The sequence below is a fragment of the Mya arenaria genome, chromosome 11 (assembly GCF_026914265.1).
Source record: "Mya arenaria isolate MELC-2E11 chromosome 11, ASM2691426v1".
Taxonomy (NCBI): Eukaryota; Metazoa; Mollusca; class Bivalvia; order Myida; family Myidae; genus Mya; species Mya arenaria.
This window is the reverse complement of record NC_069132.1, coordinates 16,862,420-16,878,293: the sequence shown is the minus strand read 5'-3', so window position 1 is coordinate 16,878,293 and position 15,874 is coordinate 16,862,420. Positions and strand designations below refer to the sequence as shown.

Below are 15,874 nucleotides of genomic sequence, written 5' to 3'. Positions count from 1 at the left end.
AAATGATATTAAAAGTGTACTGTTTTAACCAATGGCGTAATTACAGTAATAATAATTCAGGCTGTTCAATAGGCGACACTCGAGTATCCGTCAGCTGGTGGAGAAATTTAGAAGAACCGGAAGTGTTGCTGACATGCGCCGAAGGCCAAAACGCACATATATGTACACTAAACAAAATTTCTAAACGTCCACTATATTTTCTATTAAAATATGTGAATAAAATAACAAAATCACAAAACTTGTTCAATACACAAGTTTTACGCATTTTATTGAAAACATTTTAATACAATTTAATTTCATTAGAACTATTAATTCATTAGAAATAACAATGTTAAAGTTAGTCACCCATTTAATCGAAAGTCACAAAGAACTGTCCAGGAGAAAGTGTTAAATTTAGTAGCTTGTGTGTCCGACATTTGCAGCGATAACTGCTTGGCACCTTGATCTAATTGAAACCACATATCTGTGCATGTAGTTCTGTGGGATAATGTTCCACATCCGACGAATATCACGCCTGAGTTCGTCGGCATTGTGTTGTTCGGGCAAAGTCCTAACTTTCCTCTTTAACAAGTCTCACACATTTTTATTGGATTCAGATCTGGGGTTTTTGCCGGAAAATCTATAACACGAATGTTGTTTGTTGCCAGCATATTCTGATTCCCCGTGCAACATGACAAGGCGCATTGTCTTGCAACAACATCATGCCTTCCGTGGTCGACGGACGCGAAAACCGACGGCCCGGAGCCGGTTGAGGACGGTCTGTGGGCAAATTGACCGGTGGTGCGTGCTTAACGGTCCGCCGTTGACGTAGCCGGAGTGAAACGGTTGCGTTGGTGAGAAAGAACCATTATATATCTATCTTGGTGGCGAGTTGTTACTCTGCGTTTGGGCCTCCGGTGTATGTCAGCAACACTTCCGGTTCTTCTAAATTTCTCCCACAGCTGACGGATACTCGAGTGTCGCCTATTAAACAGCCGCGCACCCTGAAATTCATTGATTATTATGCGTCATTGGTTTAAACAGAACATTGTTTATATTAGTTTGCAAATTATATCGGAAATTATTAATTAATTTACAAAATTGGTTATACCTGCCGAATCGGGGTACCTGCATCAATCATGCCGACGGCCCTTGCCCGCTCTTCAATAGTCATTCTAGCCATTTTTTTCTGTTTTTCGAGTTGAAAATTCAACATGTATTGCGTTAACATGACAATTAGCGATAATTTCATAATCTTCGTGATTCTCGCGCCAAAAAATTGGAAATCGCACCTATCGTCTCGCATGGCTAACCTCGACCGTATGGTGTGATTTTCTTTATAAAAATCGATAGAGTACTAGGCATAACGATGTAGTTTAAATTTTCAAGTCGATACATTGGGTAGTTTTCATAAAGTAGACGTTTAGAAATTTTGTTCAGTGTATATGGTTATATGTCACCTACGCAAGCTTTTCATTCCGGCTACGTCAACGGCAAGGCGTTCATTTTGCGCGCACTACCGGCCAATTAGCCCGCAGACCGTCTGCAACCAGCTCCGGGCCGGCCGCCCACGGAAGGTTCCGGTCCTTACTGCGAGGCACATAGCAGCATGGTAAGCATGGGCGAGACGGAATCTACGTTTAATCAGAGCGGGCAGGGCTAATGTCATGCAGATTGAAGCTCCGTGGGTCAGACGGGCGCGTCCGCATTTACCGACGGACGGGAGAGCGAAACAGGGAATGTTGTCTCATTAACGCAGACCAGTTTGGCGGCGGTTCCGTGATGATCTGGGCAGAAAATTCAATGCACACCAGGTCTCCATTGTCACTATCCATGGTAGTTTAAATGAAGTGAGGTATCAGAACGATATTATTCAACCTGTATTGATACCGCACATTCAAGCTAATCGAGGCATGATGTTGTTGCAAGACAATGCGCCTTGTCATGTTGCACGGGGAACTCAGAATATGCTAGCAACAAACAACATTCGTGTTCTAGGTTTTCCGGTTAAAAGCCCAGATCTGAATCCGATAAAAAATGTGTGGTGGGACTTGTTAAAGAGGGAAGTTAGGGCTTTGCCCCAACAACACAATGTCGACGAACTCAGGCGTGATATTCGTCGGATGTGGGACATTATCCCATAAAACTACATGCACCGATATGTTGTTCCAATGAGGTTTAGGTGCCATGCAGTAATTGCTGCAAATGGTGGACATACAAGCTACTATATTTAACACTTTCTCCTGGACGTTACTTTGTGATTTCCGAGTGTATGGGTGACTAGCTTTAACAGTTTTATTTCAAATGAATTAAGTATTCTAATGAAATGGAACTTTATAAAAATGTTTGCAATAAAAGGCGTAAAACGTGTGTATTAAACAAATTTGAGATTTTTGAGCATTTCGGCGCATGCAAATTAAAACTAAACCGTACGTTGTATTATGAAATAAATGATTTTGAATGACTGTTACAAAGTAAAAAGTAAACACTTGGTTTGATAACAAATAATGATTCATGATTAAGATGCCTATCCCATGTATGTTTGCGACTATTAACGAGTAGAGATAGCGCCAAGGTCATCACGCACGGGCGGACGGTACTCGAGGCTCTGTCAACAAACGTATCTCAACTACATGCAAGATGCTGATGATATTGAAGGGCGAGAGAACTTTACGGCATGCTTTGGACAAAACAGTAAAAAAAATATTACTAATGCAATATAAATTACTGCTTAATTATACGGCCATTGTTGTGAGCCTAAAACATGGATTTTTCATAATATACAAATACGATATTCAACGCAAAATGTCAAACACCCTTCGCAATAAAAGTGATGAATATATAACACGTGAGGTTGCGAAACACTACTTGTTCGGGAACGTGTACGTATGGTCTACTTTATGTGCACTATACGTCGTCCAAGAATGTGTACATTGTACAAATTTAGAATGACATGTCGCGACAAAATTGAATCATGCGAGTAAAGCGAGCATACAAGACTAGTACAAGTGAAATTTCGCCAACAGCTGTTAAACTCAACTAAAAGTGTAACATGTCCGTGTATATATACGTACACGAGGTCCTTTCTAATACATAAACTAAAATTACTAGTATGGCTTCAGAATGCTGGCTGGATTGTGGTATTTCAGTGAAGTGTATTTACGTAGTAAGAAGGCTTGATTATCTGGGGCGCGCATAATAACGAAAACCAATTTTTCAAAACATTAAATACGCTGGGAACCCAAAGTGTCAATTCTTATTTCTCAACTTTGTTGTTTATAAAATTACAACGATGTGAATTCTAAGTAAGCATTTGTATATTTGTGTGTATATAAGCTACTCTTGTTTCTTTATATCATACGTATTTCCATTTTCCATTCTCGATAACAAGAGAACGAATGAGAGGATTTAAAGCCATGAACATTGAAATCTAATACAACATACCAATTCATTATTATCGATACAGCGGCTATAGCCATAAATGCGATTTTTACCGAGCCTAGCTCATTTACCATATAAAGCCAGAAGTCTGTTATTTGTTGTATCGGAATATGAGGCGACGCTAGGTAGTAATGCCCATATATGGTTATGTCCTGGCCCGGGGGTTATACCCATAAAAGGCGATGAACGATATTGACTGTGCACTAATGCGATATCCATGACCTTTTACCTTTCTCACGCAATTCACTCAGGTGCAAACTTTCGAAGACAGCGAGATAACAGGTTTGGCAATGCAACATATATCTTGTATTACCTTAAATGGTAGTTAACTATATTTATATTTTCAACATTCAATATGTTCACATTGGCCGGCAGCAGGGGGCACATCAACGCCTCTAAGTTAGCGGTCGGATACTATATCCATGCCATGGTAGAGCTATAGTCTTGACGAGATTTATGAAATATATAAACAACAGTTACATTGTGGATTGAAGCGAACGTTTAAGTTTTAAAAAAGTTTTTCTGTTATTGTTTTAGGGAGTAAAGAAAATACTTATGTTTATGGACTGTGTTTGCTATTCGGTAGGAGGGTACTATCAGAAGTTGTCTCATTCAACTTAACACTTATTTCTATATTTGTCGATGTCAACAAATACGCTCGTCAGAACAGAGTCTGCTGCTTGTGTCGTTGTCACGTTGACATAGTGCTAAAAATCACCTTTTAACCACATCACCCCTCCCAGTGCTTCTCTATACATTCTGGAACAATGATGAACCCTTTGTAAGCACCAAATACATACAAAGTAGTTCCATGTCTGTGAAAGTACGTATGGAAAATGGAAATTTACACTGATTGAGAATGCTTTTACTGACAGCTATCGAAGAATCTACTTTTGTTTGTAAATAACGTGAATAAATTCTACTAGTCTGTCAGTTAATGTATCATGATCGCAATAGGTGGACAAAAGAGACGGCCTATTTGTACCGCCCCAGAAGCGGCATCGAACACTCATGCAGTTCCAACATTTCAGCAAAGAAACTCGTTTGTCACCGGAAAGTAAATGCGAGCGTTATTATAAACTACGATTTGATAGGTCCGTTAAAGTAAAGTTAATACAAACTGTCTGTACATGTACATGTATGGATGCCTTGCAGTGGTATGAGTCCTCCTCTTTAGAAGCTTATTTCCATGTTATACTACAAACGTTGATCGATGGCCTAAAACGGTTTCTTTGACGTGTGAACCTTCTTTGAAATTGACTTTAGGGATTTAGCACAATCATTTAATGCCTATAAACTATAAGGGAGTATTCTATTTTCAGGAATCGCTATGTAACAGTGACCTGGATAATTGAAGGCAGTGAATAATTCCATTTACTAGATGCCACACTATTCTTAATAACAAATTTTGTGGCTCGAATTGTTTCCGGTCGTTGGAAGGGTCTATCATTGTTCATGTTGTATCTGCTCAGAATGTATGCTCACAAGCACTTTTATATTTTCCAAGTCTCTTGTTTTCTTTAGGGATTAAATAGTCACTAGATATTATAGCCGGCACCAGCCCCTCGACCCTGACCACGTAGAGAAAGTGAGAGAACCTAGAGAGTACTGATAGAAGGGGAAACATCTGACTCCATCGATGTAGAGTCTGGGGTGCCACAAGGATCTGTGCTAGGACCCAGCCTCTTCCTCTTCTATATCAATGACATGCCAGAAAACATCAAATCGACCGGGAGGCTCTTTGCAGATGACACCATTGCATACATCACAGTAACATCAGATGATAATACCCTCCAGGAAGATTTAGACAAGTTGGTTCTCTGGGAAGAAAAATGGATGATGAAATTCCATCCAGATAAATGCCAGGTACTATCGGTAACAAAAAACAGAACACCAATTATAAAGGATTACCAGCTACACAGCCACACTCTGGAGCACGTAATATCTGCAAAATACTTAGGGGTAACCATAACATCAGACCTTAAACGGGAAAACCATATCAGAAACATCTGTGCCAAGGCAAATAAAACAATAGGATTTCTCAAAAGAAACCTCAATATCTCCAACAGCGATATCAAAGAAAAGGCCTACATCTCCCTCGTTAGACCAACAGTCGAGTACGCCAGCGCTCTATGGGATCCACATCTACAAAAAGATAAATATAAATTAGAAATGGTACAAAGAAGATCGGCCAGATATGTAACAAATCGGTACAGAAACAGATCATCCGTTACTGATATGATAGAACAACTAAGGTGGACACCGTTAGAGGTTAGAAGAAAAAACGCACGTTTGTCAATGCTGTATAAGATCAACAACCAGGAGGTCAACGTTGCAGCAAGCCACAAACTCGTACCACCAGACAGGATCTCAAGAAATATGGGCACAAACTCTTTCCAGATCCCACAATGCAACACAACGACTAGGAAAGAGTCATTCTACCCGAGGACCATCAGGGATTGGAATGCCTTACCCTCCTCTGTTACATCTGTCAGCAGCCTGGATTTGTTCAAGAGGCTCCTGACAAACAAATAAATCATATTCAAAATTATATTTGCGCACACCCAAAAGTGACAGAATAGTCAACATGATGACGGTGGTCACTAACCGGTAGAAGTAGAAAGATCAGTCTGTTCTATATACGGAATTTTTGGATTGGATAGTGCCAGCATCTGTGTACCTGCTTTTTAAACCGTTTGATATGAGTATTGCGGCTTGTGACTGGACACGTTTGAGTTTGTCAACATCGTTTTGGAGATACGGATGACCATTTGAGATATTGAGAGATGGTGAGTTCCAAATATGAGTTCGCTTCATTTGTTTCAATATATCGCCACATAAAGTAAAAATACGAGACATTTTTAAACCAAAAAATTAATACCTCTTTGAGTTGAGGCATTGTAAATTTTTCCTTGCTGTCTGATGTCCAGTGAAAAACTCTTACAAGATGTAAGGGATTTCTCTGGATAGAAAGCTAGTAATCGCACTCCTGTAGTGTATTAAGCATTTTGATTCAGATGAAAATTCAGACTTTAAAATAAATATACATTCAAGGATACCTTCGACCTCCCTTTGAACGGGAGATAACTGCGTATAATATTGTTTCACCGTTTCATTTATTGACGATATAACTTAGTGTAGTAATCGATTAAGTACATTCAGAGGTCAGAGGTTATCCTTCTGAAAATTCGTGATTTGTTTACAAAATATCAACTCATTTTATTATGGTAAACCATGTTCAAATACACCTTTATAATATGCATCATAAATTGTATTGGCTATCCTTTATTCGTTCGTATAATCTGTAGAGAGGCTACAATAATGAGCTTTCTTGACCCTGACAGTGACAGTCACTGACTCATGTAACTGGGTGTTGAAGTCCACTCCCAACAGGCAGCGTAACCAACTGACATAGCCACATTTCTATTGCTATTTCGCCCTCAATCTGCTTTTGGCAGACAAACAAACCACTACTCACCCTCCTCAGATTCCTTTGAAGTTGACTTGTTGATGAATGCTGCACAGTGATGATATTAAGCACCACCAATTGGTACCAATATTCACAATATATTTAGTAGCCTTTTCAATGTTTAAATTGGTATGAATTTCTTGACCGATTCACCTGGCTGATGAAACTTGGCCAATCAGGTAAAATTGTCCGATCTGGCAATTATTGGCCATTCAAGCTGTATTAAGAATGAAGGAGTAATATTGTATGTGTTGTTTACTAAAAAAACCAAACTGCTAGTTTGCCCACACCCATAATAAATGTATTTTGAGGGTACTTTCACAAAGCAATCATTCTAAAACATAATTAAACCTATAAAATACCTTGAAAATACCTTGAAAATAACCTAAATATTGGTAGACTGGGACCAGACCAAAAAAGTTGCTACATGTAGGTCAAAAAGACCTAATAACCTCTTGTATAGTTTATGTAACATATGTTACCAATTACACAATGTTTAACAAGTCCCCGCCCTGAAAGTTTAGGTCCAATACTAGAAACATAACTTAATATATATTGTGTCATAAATAACAACCTCAGTTACGGTGTAATTTGAACAATTAGTTGAAAAAATTAAACCAAATTGTCTAACACTTCTATTATGCCGAAGACAAAGGAGATGGCTGAAGAGTCTGATTGGTTTACAGAGATCAGGTGAGAGGTCAAGTGACCTGATAAGCCCGCGTGCCGTAACAAATCTCCTGATTGGCTGATTTGGGTCAGCTGACTGATAAAGGCACTGCTAATGAAATATTCGTTGCACAGTGACATAAAGAATTGTATGTGTGCATTAAATACTATAAGTACACTACCAGCCACGCGTTTCTGCCAAAAATGCGTTGCCTTCATGGGAGAGATTATGGTAAATATTAGACATATTCTGCGGAAGCCAATGTGGTGGTACGCACATCACTGCGTTCATCTGCTGCTACCGCCTGTTATTTCTGAAAACATGCATGCGGCACATCACTGCGATATTGCTTACCATAATATGCAGTTAATTTAACAGGAATCGATTGTACAAATAGAAGATTGTAAATTGTACCGTGCTCGCAGAATGGCTTTCAACCTATTATGATGTTTATCATTCCTCTAAACATGATAATTAGGTCACTGGAATATTGAGTGTTTGTTAAAGTATTTTTGGAAATAAGTAAATTGATACTAAAATAGTATTATACCTTCAAAAGGACTGTGAATGGAGCTACCGGTACTTGTGCAAAATCTTCCTTAAGGCGTGAAGCCTTAAGGAAGATTTTGCACAAGTACCGGTAGCTCCATTCGTTTTAAACGCGTCTTTGATGGAAGTGCATTACTGGACGTTTTTGTAAGTGTCAAAACTAATAAAACAAACTTGAACTTAGTATTCATCAGTAATCATTGCAACAGTAGTGATTTCAAAGGGTTCTCATATGAGTCGCGATGGGTCACAACCGATATAAACAAACAAGTAGATGACATTAATTTCTCAAATTACTTTATTTGACCAAAAAGATATGAAAATATTTTTTAGCCAGTGAAAGACTTTGCTACTTTTTGCTTGGCCAACATTTCAGCATTGCATTGTTCTAAAAAAATTAAAGAAAAATTCCAAGTTGAAATATTGACCAAGAATTGTATTTTCAAAATTCAAGCAAATCTAAAATATTTCACATGTGTAGAAGCAGAAAATAGCTAACTAGATATGTTTTAAGTACAGACCATGTGATTTATAGATAACAGGTCAAGTTCATATGAGTTTAAAAAAACTAACTAAAATTATATTTATAGAACGGCAACAAAGAAATAGCCTTCAGAAAATTTACACTGCCATCATTCCTAAGATGAAACTTTTATATAAAAAGAACAGTGTTGCTCAACTGAACATGTTCAAAAATTTTTTTGTAGAATGTAAACATTACCAAATCCTGATCTGGAGTCTCATGGCTTAAGACATTTGACTTAAGGTATTAGCCGCGTAATACACACTTTTTTAAAAGCTTTAACCGACAACATAGTTATAATCACGGTACACTATGGGACTTTTATCCAAATTTTGAAGATTTTTTACCGTGAATTAAAAAAGTTATTTATGTTTCATTACACCCACCCCCAAACTCCAAGGGCTACAAAGAGCGACAAGTAAATATTTTGTCTATATTTGATTTTTTTTCACATTATCAGAGATTATGAAATAAACACAACAGTTTCTGGTAAAATAAACTTCAGTTAACAGAAAACTAAAGTCCAAACGAACACATTATTGATACACATGGAACAAAATCATTTTGATTGATCTTATGATTCTTCGGAAAAGAGCAGTTTTTCGATGTTTGAAAATATATAGCAGTTTTATAAAATTCATAAAAAATAGTTAACTATAAGGCAAGCTGCTGAAATCATTTTAGATATTATCTATGATGTCTATTGAACAATTTAAAAGACAATTTATGATAGTTTACCGTCCAGTTTTGAAGAAAATATACATAATGTCATGTTACCATACATTTTTATAGCTAATAAAATGCTTAAAAATCAACCTTTTTCTTGTAAAAAATTATAAAGCTTAATTGGACTTATTCATAAAATGTACTCTTTCAAATAAATGAATTTTACTTATGATACTAACTCAGAATACAGAGTTTAAAACAAATGAGTGTACTTTTAAAACAAATGAGTGTACTTTTAAACTAAAATATGTGAAGAAACAAGAACACTAAGTGGGCTTGCCCCTCCAAAAATATCAGAGAGAAAGTTCTCAACTAATGTTTTTTTTAATATTATAACATGTAAACAAGCTCTTGGGTAATTTGATGTATATCTGTTTTATTTTGTCATTGGTATTCTAACAATTAGTTTTTTTCACAATAATTCTTCACTCTTCAACATTTGAAGTTTGGTCTGTTCCCATGCTTTGAACTTGTAGTGTGTGCACAGATGATAACTCAATGCTGAGTCAATGGCTGATTTGGTTTTCATGCACCTTCAGGTACTTTACCCATCAAGAATGTTTAGTGCTGTAAAGGAAAGAAGTTGTACTTTAAAGCCTTTCTAACTAATTAGTATAGATAATTATACTGCCATACATATACAAAATAAAATATGAACAGTTTAATATTTCTTGACATTATTTTGAAAAAACAACAACAAGCTGATACATACATGTATATATATAAAGAAAATTATTAAATTTATCAATAAAATTCATCATCATCATCATCATTATCATCATCATCACCACCACCACCACCACCACCACCACCACCACCACCACTTGACCACCATCACCACCACCACCACCACCACTTGATTATTGAATACAGTAGGTTTATAAAAACACAAACCAAGTCAAATATGTTTTATATGAAATACTCACCTCATCTCAATCAGATGCGACTGCCTTGTGGATGGACATGGCTGTCAAATCCGCTCTCAAGGATCCAACATAGTATTTAATGCAGGCTGGAATTCTTCATAACCCAGTGTTGTTGACTAAGTAATATTCAGTCATTTTCCTGCCTGGAAGAAATTAGATTTCTGATTATCAACCAGCAGAAACTACCACCGTAAAATACAAATGCACAAGTATTATACATTCTGCACTTAAATCTGTTTTAGCCAAGAGTAAGGGTTGGTAGGCACAAATGTGTAGTTGTTGTGCATATGGTTGATAATGATTCACAACAGTATGGGGTTTTAACGAGACCTACACCAAGCCAATGAATGTCAATAGTGTCCTAACAGATGCGGCTTCAAGCCCCAAACCACATACAACTTTTTTCACAGGTTAATTTTGAAAATATGCATTTTGTAAACAAATAACGGGTATGTACATGTAATAAGGTGACATAATAAAAATGGCATACAAGTGTTGTTTATAGCTATTCAAAAATGAGGAGAGCTATACTACAAACTCTGGCGTTGGCTTCACACCTTGGTTAAGCTTAAGGTTTTGCATGTAAACACCTTGAAGTCAGTATCTTAGCAAAAACTTCATGTATTGCATTGAAACTTTAGATATGTGTTCATCAACATCATGTATTGCATTGAAACTTTAGATATGTGTTCATCAACATCATGTATTGCATTGAAACTTTAGATATGTGTTCATCAACATCATGTATTGCATTGAAACTTTAGATATGTGTTCATCAACATCATGTATTGCATTGAAACTTTAGATATGTGTTCATCAACATCATGTATTGCATTGAAACTTTAGATATGTGTTCCCCTCTATATAACCTTCTTTATTTATGAAGTTTGTTATGCTATTTTGAATATAATGCGAATAATGGGCCTTTATTATTCGACTTGGAAATTATTGCCGAGGTTTAGCATGTAAGCACACATAAGTGTTTATCTCAGCAACTACTTGATGTATTGCTATGTAACTTTAAACATTTGCTCTTGATAATCCAACCTACTTAATTAAATAAATAACATAACTCTATCTTGCAAATAATGCAAATTATTGCCCTTTATTAATCAACTTAGAAAAACTGGTTTAGGTTTTGCATGTAACCTCATGTAAGTCAATATCTCCGCAATTACTTGATATATTGGGACTTATTACAATGACACTCAACCTTCCAGCCTACTTGAATAACCAAGTTAGATAATTATATTTTGCATATAGTTCTTATTTTAGCCCTTTATTATTTGACTTAGAAATTCTGGATAAGGTTTTTCATGTTACCAAATTAAGTCAATATCTTAGCAAATACATCATGTATGGCATGGAAACATTATACAAGGCCTCCCAACCATCCAACCTTCTTGAATAATCAGGTTAGAAAACCTTATCTTGCACAAAATATAAATTTTGCCTCCTTATTATTTGACTTAGAAATTCTGGATAATGTTTTTCATGTAAGCAGATTATGGTAAGTAAAAACTCAGAAACTGCTTGATGTATTGCATTGAAACTTCATATACAATCAAGTATGATAACTCTATCTTACATATTACCTATGTAAATTTTCCACCTTAATAAAGTTAATTATTTGACTTAGACATTCTGGTTAAAGAAATTTCCTCACAAAGGTGGGTATAGGTGCCTCAGTTTTCTGACCAGGTGAAAGTCTGAATAAATTTCCTCACAACAGTAGGAATAGGTGAGTCAGTTTTCTGACCAGGTGATAGAAACATGATGCAGGTAGCAACAACCAGTAACCAGACATGTTCTAGGTGATCTAATGTAATTAGAGAGGCCATCTGTTTTGCAGTCATCTATTCTTGTCAGGAAGTCAGCAGGCTTATATATCTTCTAACATAGTTGTGTGCTATGCTACATAGCTTGCATGATATAGTTTTATTCAATGTAATTTAATGATGCATGTATCGATTTCAGTAAGTGAAGAACAGAAATGTAAAACCAATTGTATTCACCCAGCTTCCATTTGTTTTGTTTTTGACATGAATTTCAAAGTTGTTTTAAGTACATGTGGTTGCAATTTTCAATGAAAGGAAGTTATCAAGGATGACCAGGAAATATAAAGGGAAATGAAGTGCTTCAATCATTCTTCAGTGTTGACTATTGCAATGTGAGAATGGAGTGCATTGTTGCTGAACTTAACTTCAGTAGACAGTTTGTGAAATAACTTCAAAATGTATAAAATCGTTTGGTGACAATGGATAATTGTTGGTTTTGACATTGTTTAACCTGTTGTTCTCAGTTTTGCTCTACTTCCTCATGTGCTGTGAGATGTTCAACTGATAAGATCCGTCTGTGTGTAGGGTGGGGATTTACATTGAGGAACAAGTTTTCATAGTAGAGTTGTGTTCCTTCATTGGCTGAGAAATCAGAAAGCAATGGTCAAGTGTCCATGCATCTTGTTGTAGACCTTTAGATGTTTAATATTCGGTTTCCTTTTATGAAATTCTTATTACTTCTGATTAAAGTAGAAAAAGGGTTCTATTACAAAATTGATTGCAATCTTTGATATTAAGTAATTTGTTTTTAATTTCCCACTTACTGACTTATTTTCTGCAGTAGGCAAAAAAACTACTGAATATATTTGTAATTCATGACCTACTGACCCACTTTAAGGCTTCAGTTGGTCTCCCACAACAACAAAAAACAATGTTTAGGCTCATGACCAGTGATGATCTCATTTGATTTAATAGTTCTGTTCTCGAATATTGGACAAGACCCAAACATTTTATTTAAACTCATTAGCTTAACCTTTTCAAGGCTGGGTATCACTTAAACTGCATGTTTTTGCATAATAAAGGACTTCTTATTAAATTTTCATGAAGTAGATGGTAAATGTAAATTTTCTTTGCATTTGTTTTTCAATTACATTCTTACCACTTATCTGCCACTTAATTCAGTCAAACAAGTATCTATTATGTGGTACATATTATAACACATGTTTTCCTTGGCCAGACATGACCTGTTTACTTGTAATTTCTTCTTTTGACAAGCAAGGCACTTATTTTTCATGCAAACTTATAAACTGCCAATGACTACTGATGTTGAAATTAGCGTGAAAAATTACATAATGCAAAATAGAAGATAAAATTACTAAGTTTATATTTTACCTATTAATAATTGTTTATACCTCTTAAAGTCTAGGTCATATTATCATGATAATCTGTCAAGCAGATACAAATTGAAATGGGGGAAATATCAGTATTTTGCATGGGGAAGCAGCCTTTAAATGGCAGAAAGTTGCATGAAAAAGTTAGTGAAATGGTATATGCTAAATTCGCCATAAAATTATACACTGGGCACTACTTCTTGATTTATGAAACTGATTTATTGAATACTTCTACTTGTTGATATTTCATTCCCTACTGTTTAAGTGTTAAGCCTTTTTAAAAAAAAAAAATGCAAATATCTTCATTTTTCCTTCCAGGCGAGATCAGAATGAATCAGTTAGAAGCCGGTAGTTCCCAAAAATCATTATTTGCACATAAGAGCTCTTCATTTGGAGGATAAAAAGGAGGAGCTCTTCAGTTGGAGGTAGGATGAGTGTGTGGAAGAGGCTCCAGCGGGTGGGGAAATCTGCCAGCAAGTTCCAGTTTACAGCTTCGTACCAGGAACTTGAAGTGGAGAGCTCTAAGAAATGGTGAGGATGATTTTTTTAAGCTCTTTTGTTTTATTTAAGAAATATAGTGGAAGACTAATATTATAATCTTGGTGTTGTTTTTGGCATAATCATTCTTGGTCAAAACATTTCATGTAGGTCGTATAATTTCCAAAGTTTCAAAATATGCAGAAAATTAGACTTCCACTTTCCATGACCTTGTTTATTCTGTCAGAAACTTTCATAATTAGGATGAAAAGATGTTTGGAAATATATGATCAGTGATAAATGATGTACAGTCGAAACCCTTTGGCTCAAACTATTAGAGTCAGTCGATAACAATTCAAGTATAAAGCAAGATTTGAGCCATGTTAAAAATCAATTTGCACAAGAATCCTCATTGGACAAACCTTACTCTATTTAGTATTTAATATTATAAATAGTTTATATATATATATTGTTGTAAATAAACATTTTTTATTAACTTTGTAAATGTAAATAGCTTTGCAATTGAACACTGTTGTCGAACAACATCAATACAATCATGCATGTTGTATTTTCCTACTATTAAAACATTAAAGAATATTATAAACAACAAATCCTGCATAACGTGTTCAAAATTTTTGCGATTGATCCCAGTACTAAATTGTGATACTGTATTTGTAAAATGTACAACAACTTTTATCTTATTATTTTGGACTTTTTGTACAGTAAAACTGCGGTCGTTCGACCTGGTGATCGTTCGAGAACCGGCGGTCCCTCGAGGTCGGAGCTTGGTCCCGAATATTATTCCTTCTATTTTCATATAAAATATACTGACCCTGCATCGAAACCGAAATAAGTCGAGGAGTCGAGCACAATATCCGGTCCCAAATACACAAATCATGCTCAAAACCTTATGGCTTCTTCGAGGTCATAATTTCACACTTTTTCCCGAACGCGTGTTCCAAAATGAACAAACAATTGCTAGGTGTTAACATTTTCGCAAGTTGTAAAAATTTGGATTGAAAGGAAATTTCATAAGGCGTAAAAAACCGTTTATCACTGTTTACGTATGACCGCTAATAGTTGATAAGGGCATTTGAGAAGATAATTATGAGCAGGGCTTCTAAAATTTTGGAACCTCAATCGGTCCGGACCCGGCCCTCCTCCAAAGAAAAAAGACCTGTTAAAAAAAGTCCGATTATATAGAAATCTCACACATTTTCGCGATGTACATTCTGTCAATATTTTTTGCGATGTGACACTTCGTAAGAGGGCTGTATCTAGAGTGATTGATACAAACTTAATTTCAAATGAGATCCTCATCCAGTTCTGCGGCGTTTCTAACAAAAAACGCTGAAGACGTAATTGACTGCGGCCGGCGGGAAGCGGTCAGACGACAAAAACTGGAACAGTATTATGATTTATTTGCTTAATGCTTGAATGCTACTTCAGTGGGTCAACATTCATCTTGAATAATCATGTATATATCTAGATTTATTACCGCTGCTTCTAGCTTTAAGTTTGATATCGCAGCGAATTTTTCAATACAGTGTATTAAAATGACATAAGCGGCGCACTCTGCTTTCAGAGTCTGTAGTTAATCAAGCATGTCACTGTTGATTTCCTATACGAGTAGGTTAATTGATTCAGGATTTTAATGTTTTCGTGGATTAACAATTAACACCTATTCAGGATAGCTGCAGCTCATAATTTGTTTAATTGTGTCTTCTGCGACCTACCACTACACGTGATTGGACCGATTGCAAGCGTCTGCTAAATTAACAGATATCAAGTGTTCAGTGTAGCGGAAAAAGCAGCTGGTCGCATTTGTATGATGGTAACTAGGACACTTTTATTGGGGGTAATTTTGAATGTGTGAATGACCCAAGAATGTTTGTGTATTACAATTTCTACAGTTTTTACTGACTTAGTCATTTTGGACTGAAAT

General features: G+C 36.0%; 1 protein-coding gene across 11 annotated transcripts in view; it reads left to right on the top strand.

Moving 5' to 3' along the window:
- The first annotated feature begins 6,577 nt into the window (after nucleotides 1-6,577).
- The window catches only part of LOC128207788 (EH domain-binding protein 1-like), a 45,232-nt gene continuing 35,935 nt past the window's right edge, over nucleotides 6,578-15,874 (top strand). For 3 of the 11 annotated variants that reach the window (XM_052910924.1, XM_052910923.1, XM_052910913.1), the window contains exons 1-2: nucleotides 12,460-12,647; nucleotides 13,771-13,983. In XM_052910924.1, coding sequence (XP_052766884.1) covers nucleotides 13,883-13,983 — 101 coding nt within the window. In that variant the 5' untranslated portion in view covers nucleotides 12,460-12,647; nucleotides 13,771-13,882. Of the gene's footprint in view, nucleotides 6,648-7,538; nucleotides 7,583-12,324; nucleotides 12,725-13,770; nucleotides 13,984-15,874 lie in introns of those variants that run through there. The other 8 variants (XM_052910920.1, XM_052910916.1, XM_052910922.1 and 5 more) reach the window with 8 other exon arrangements.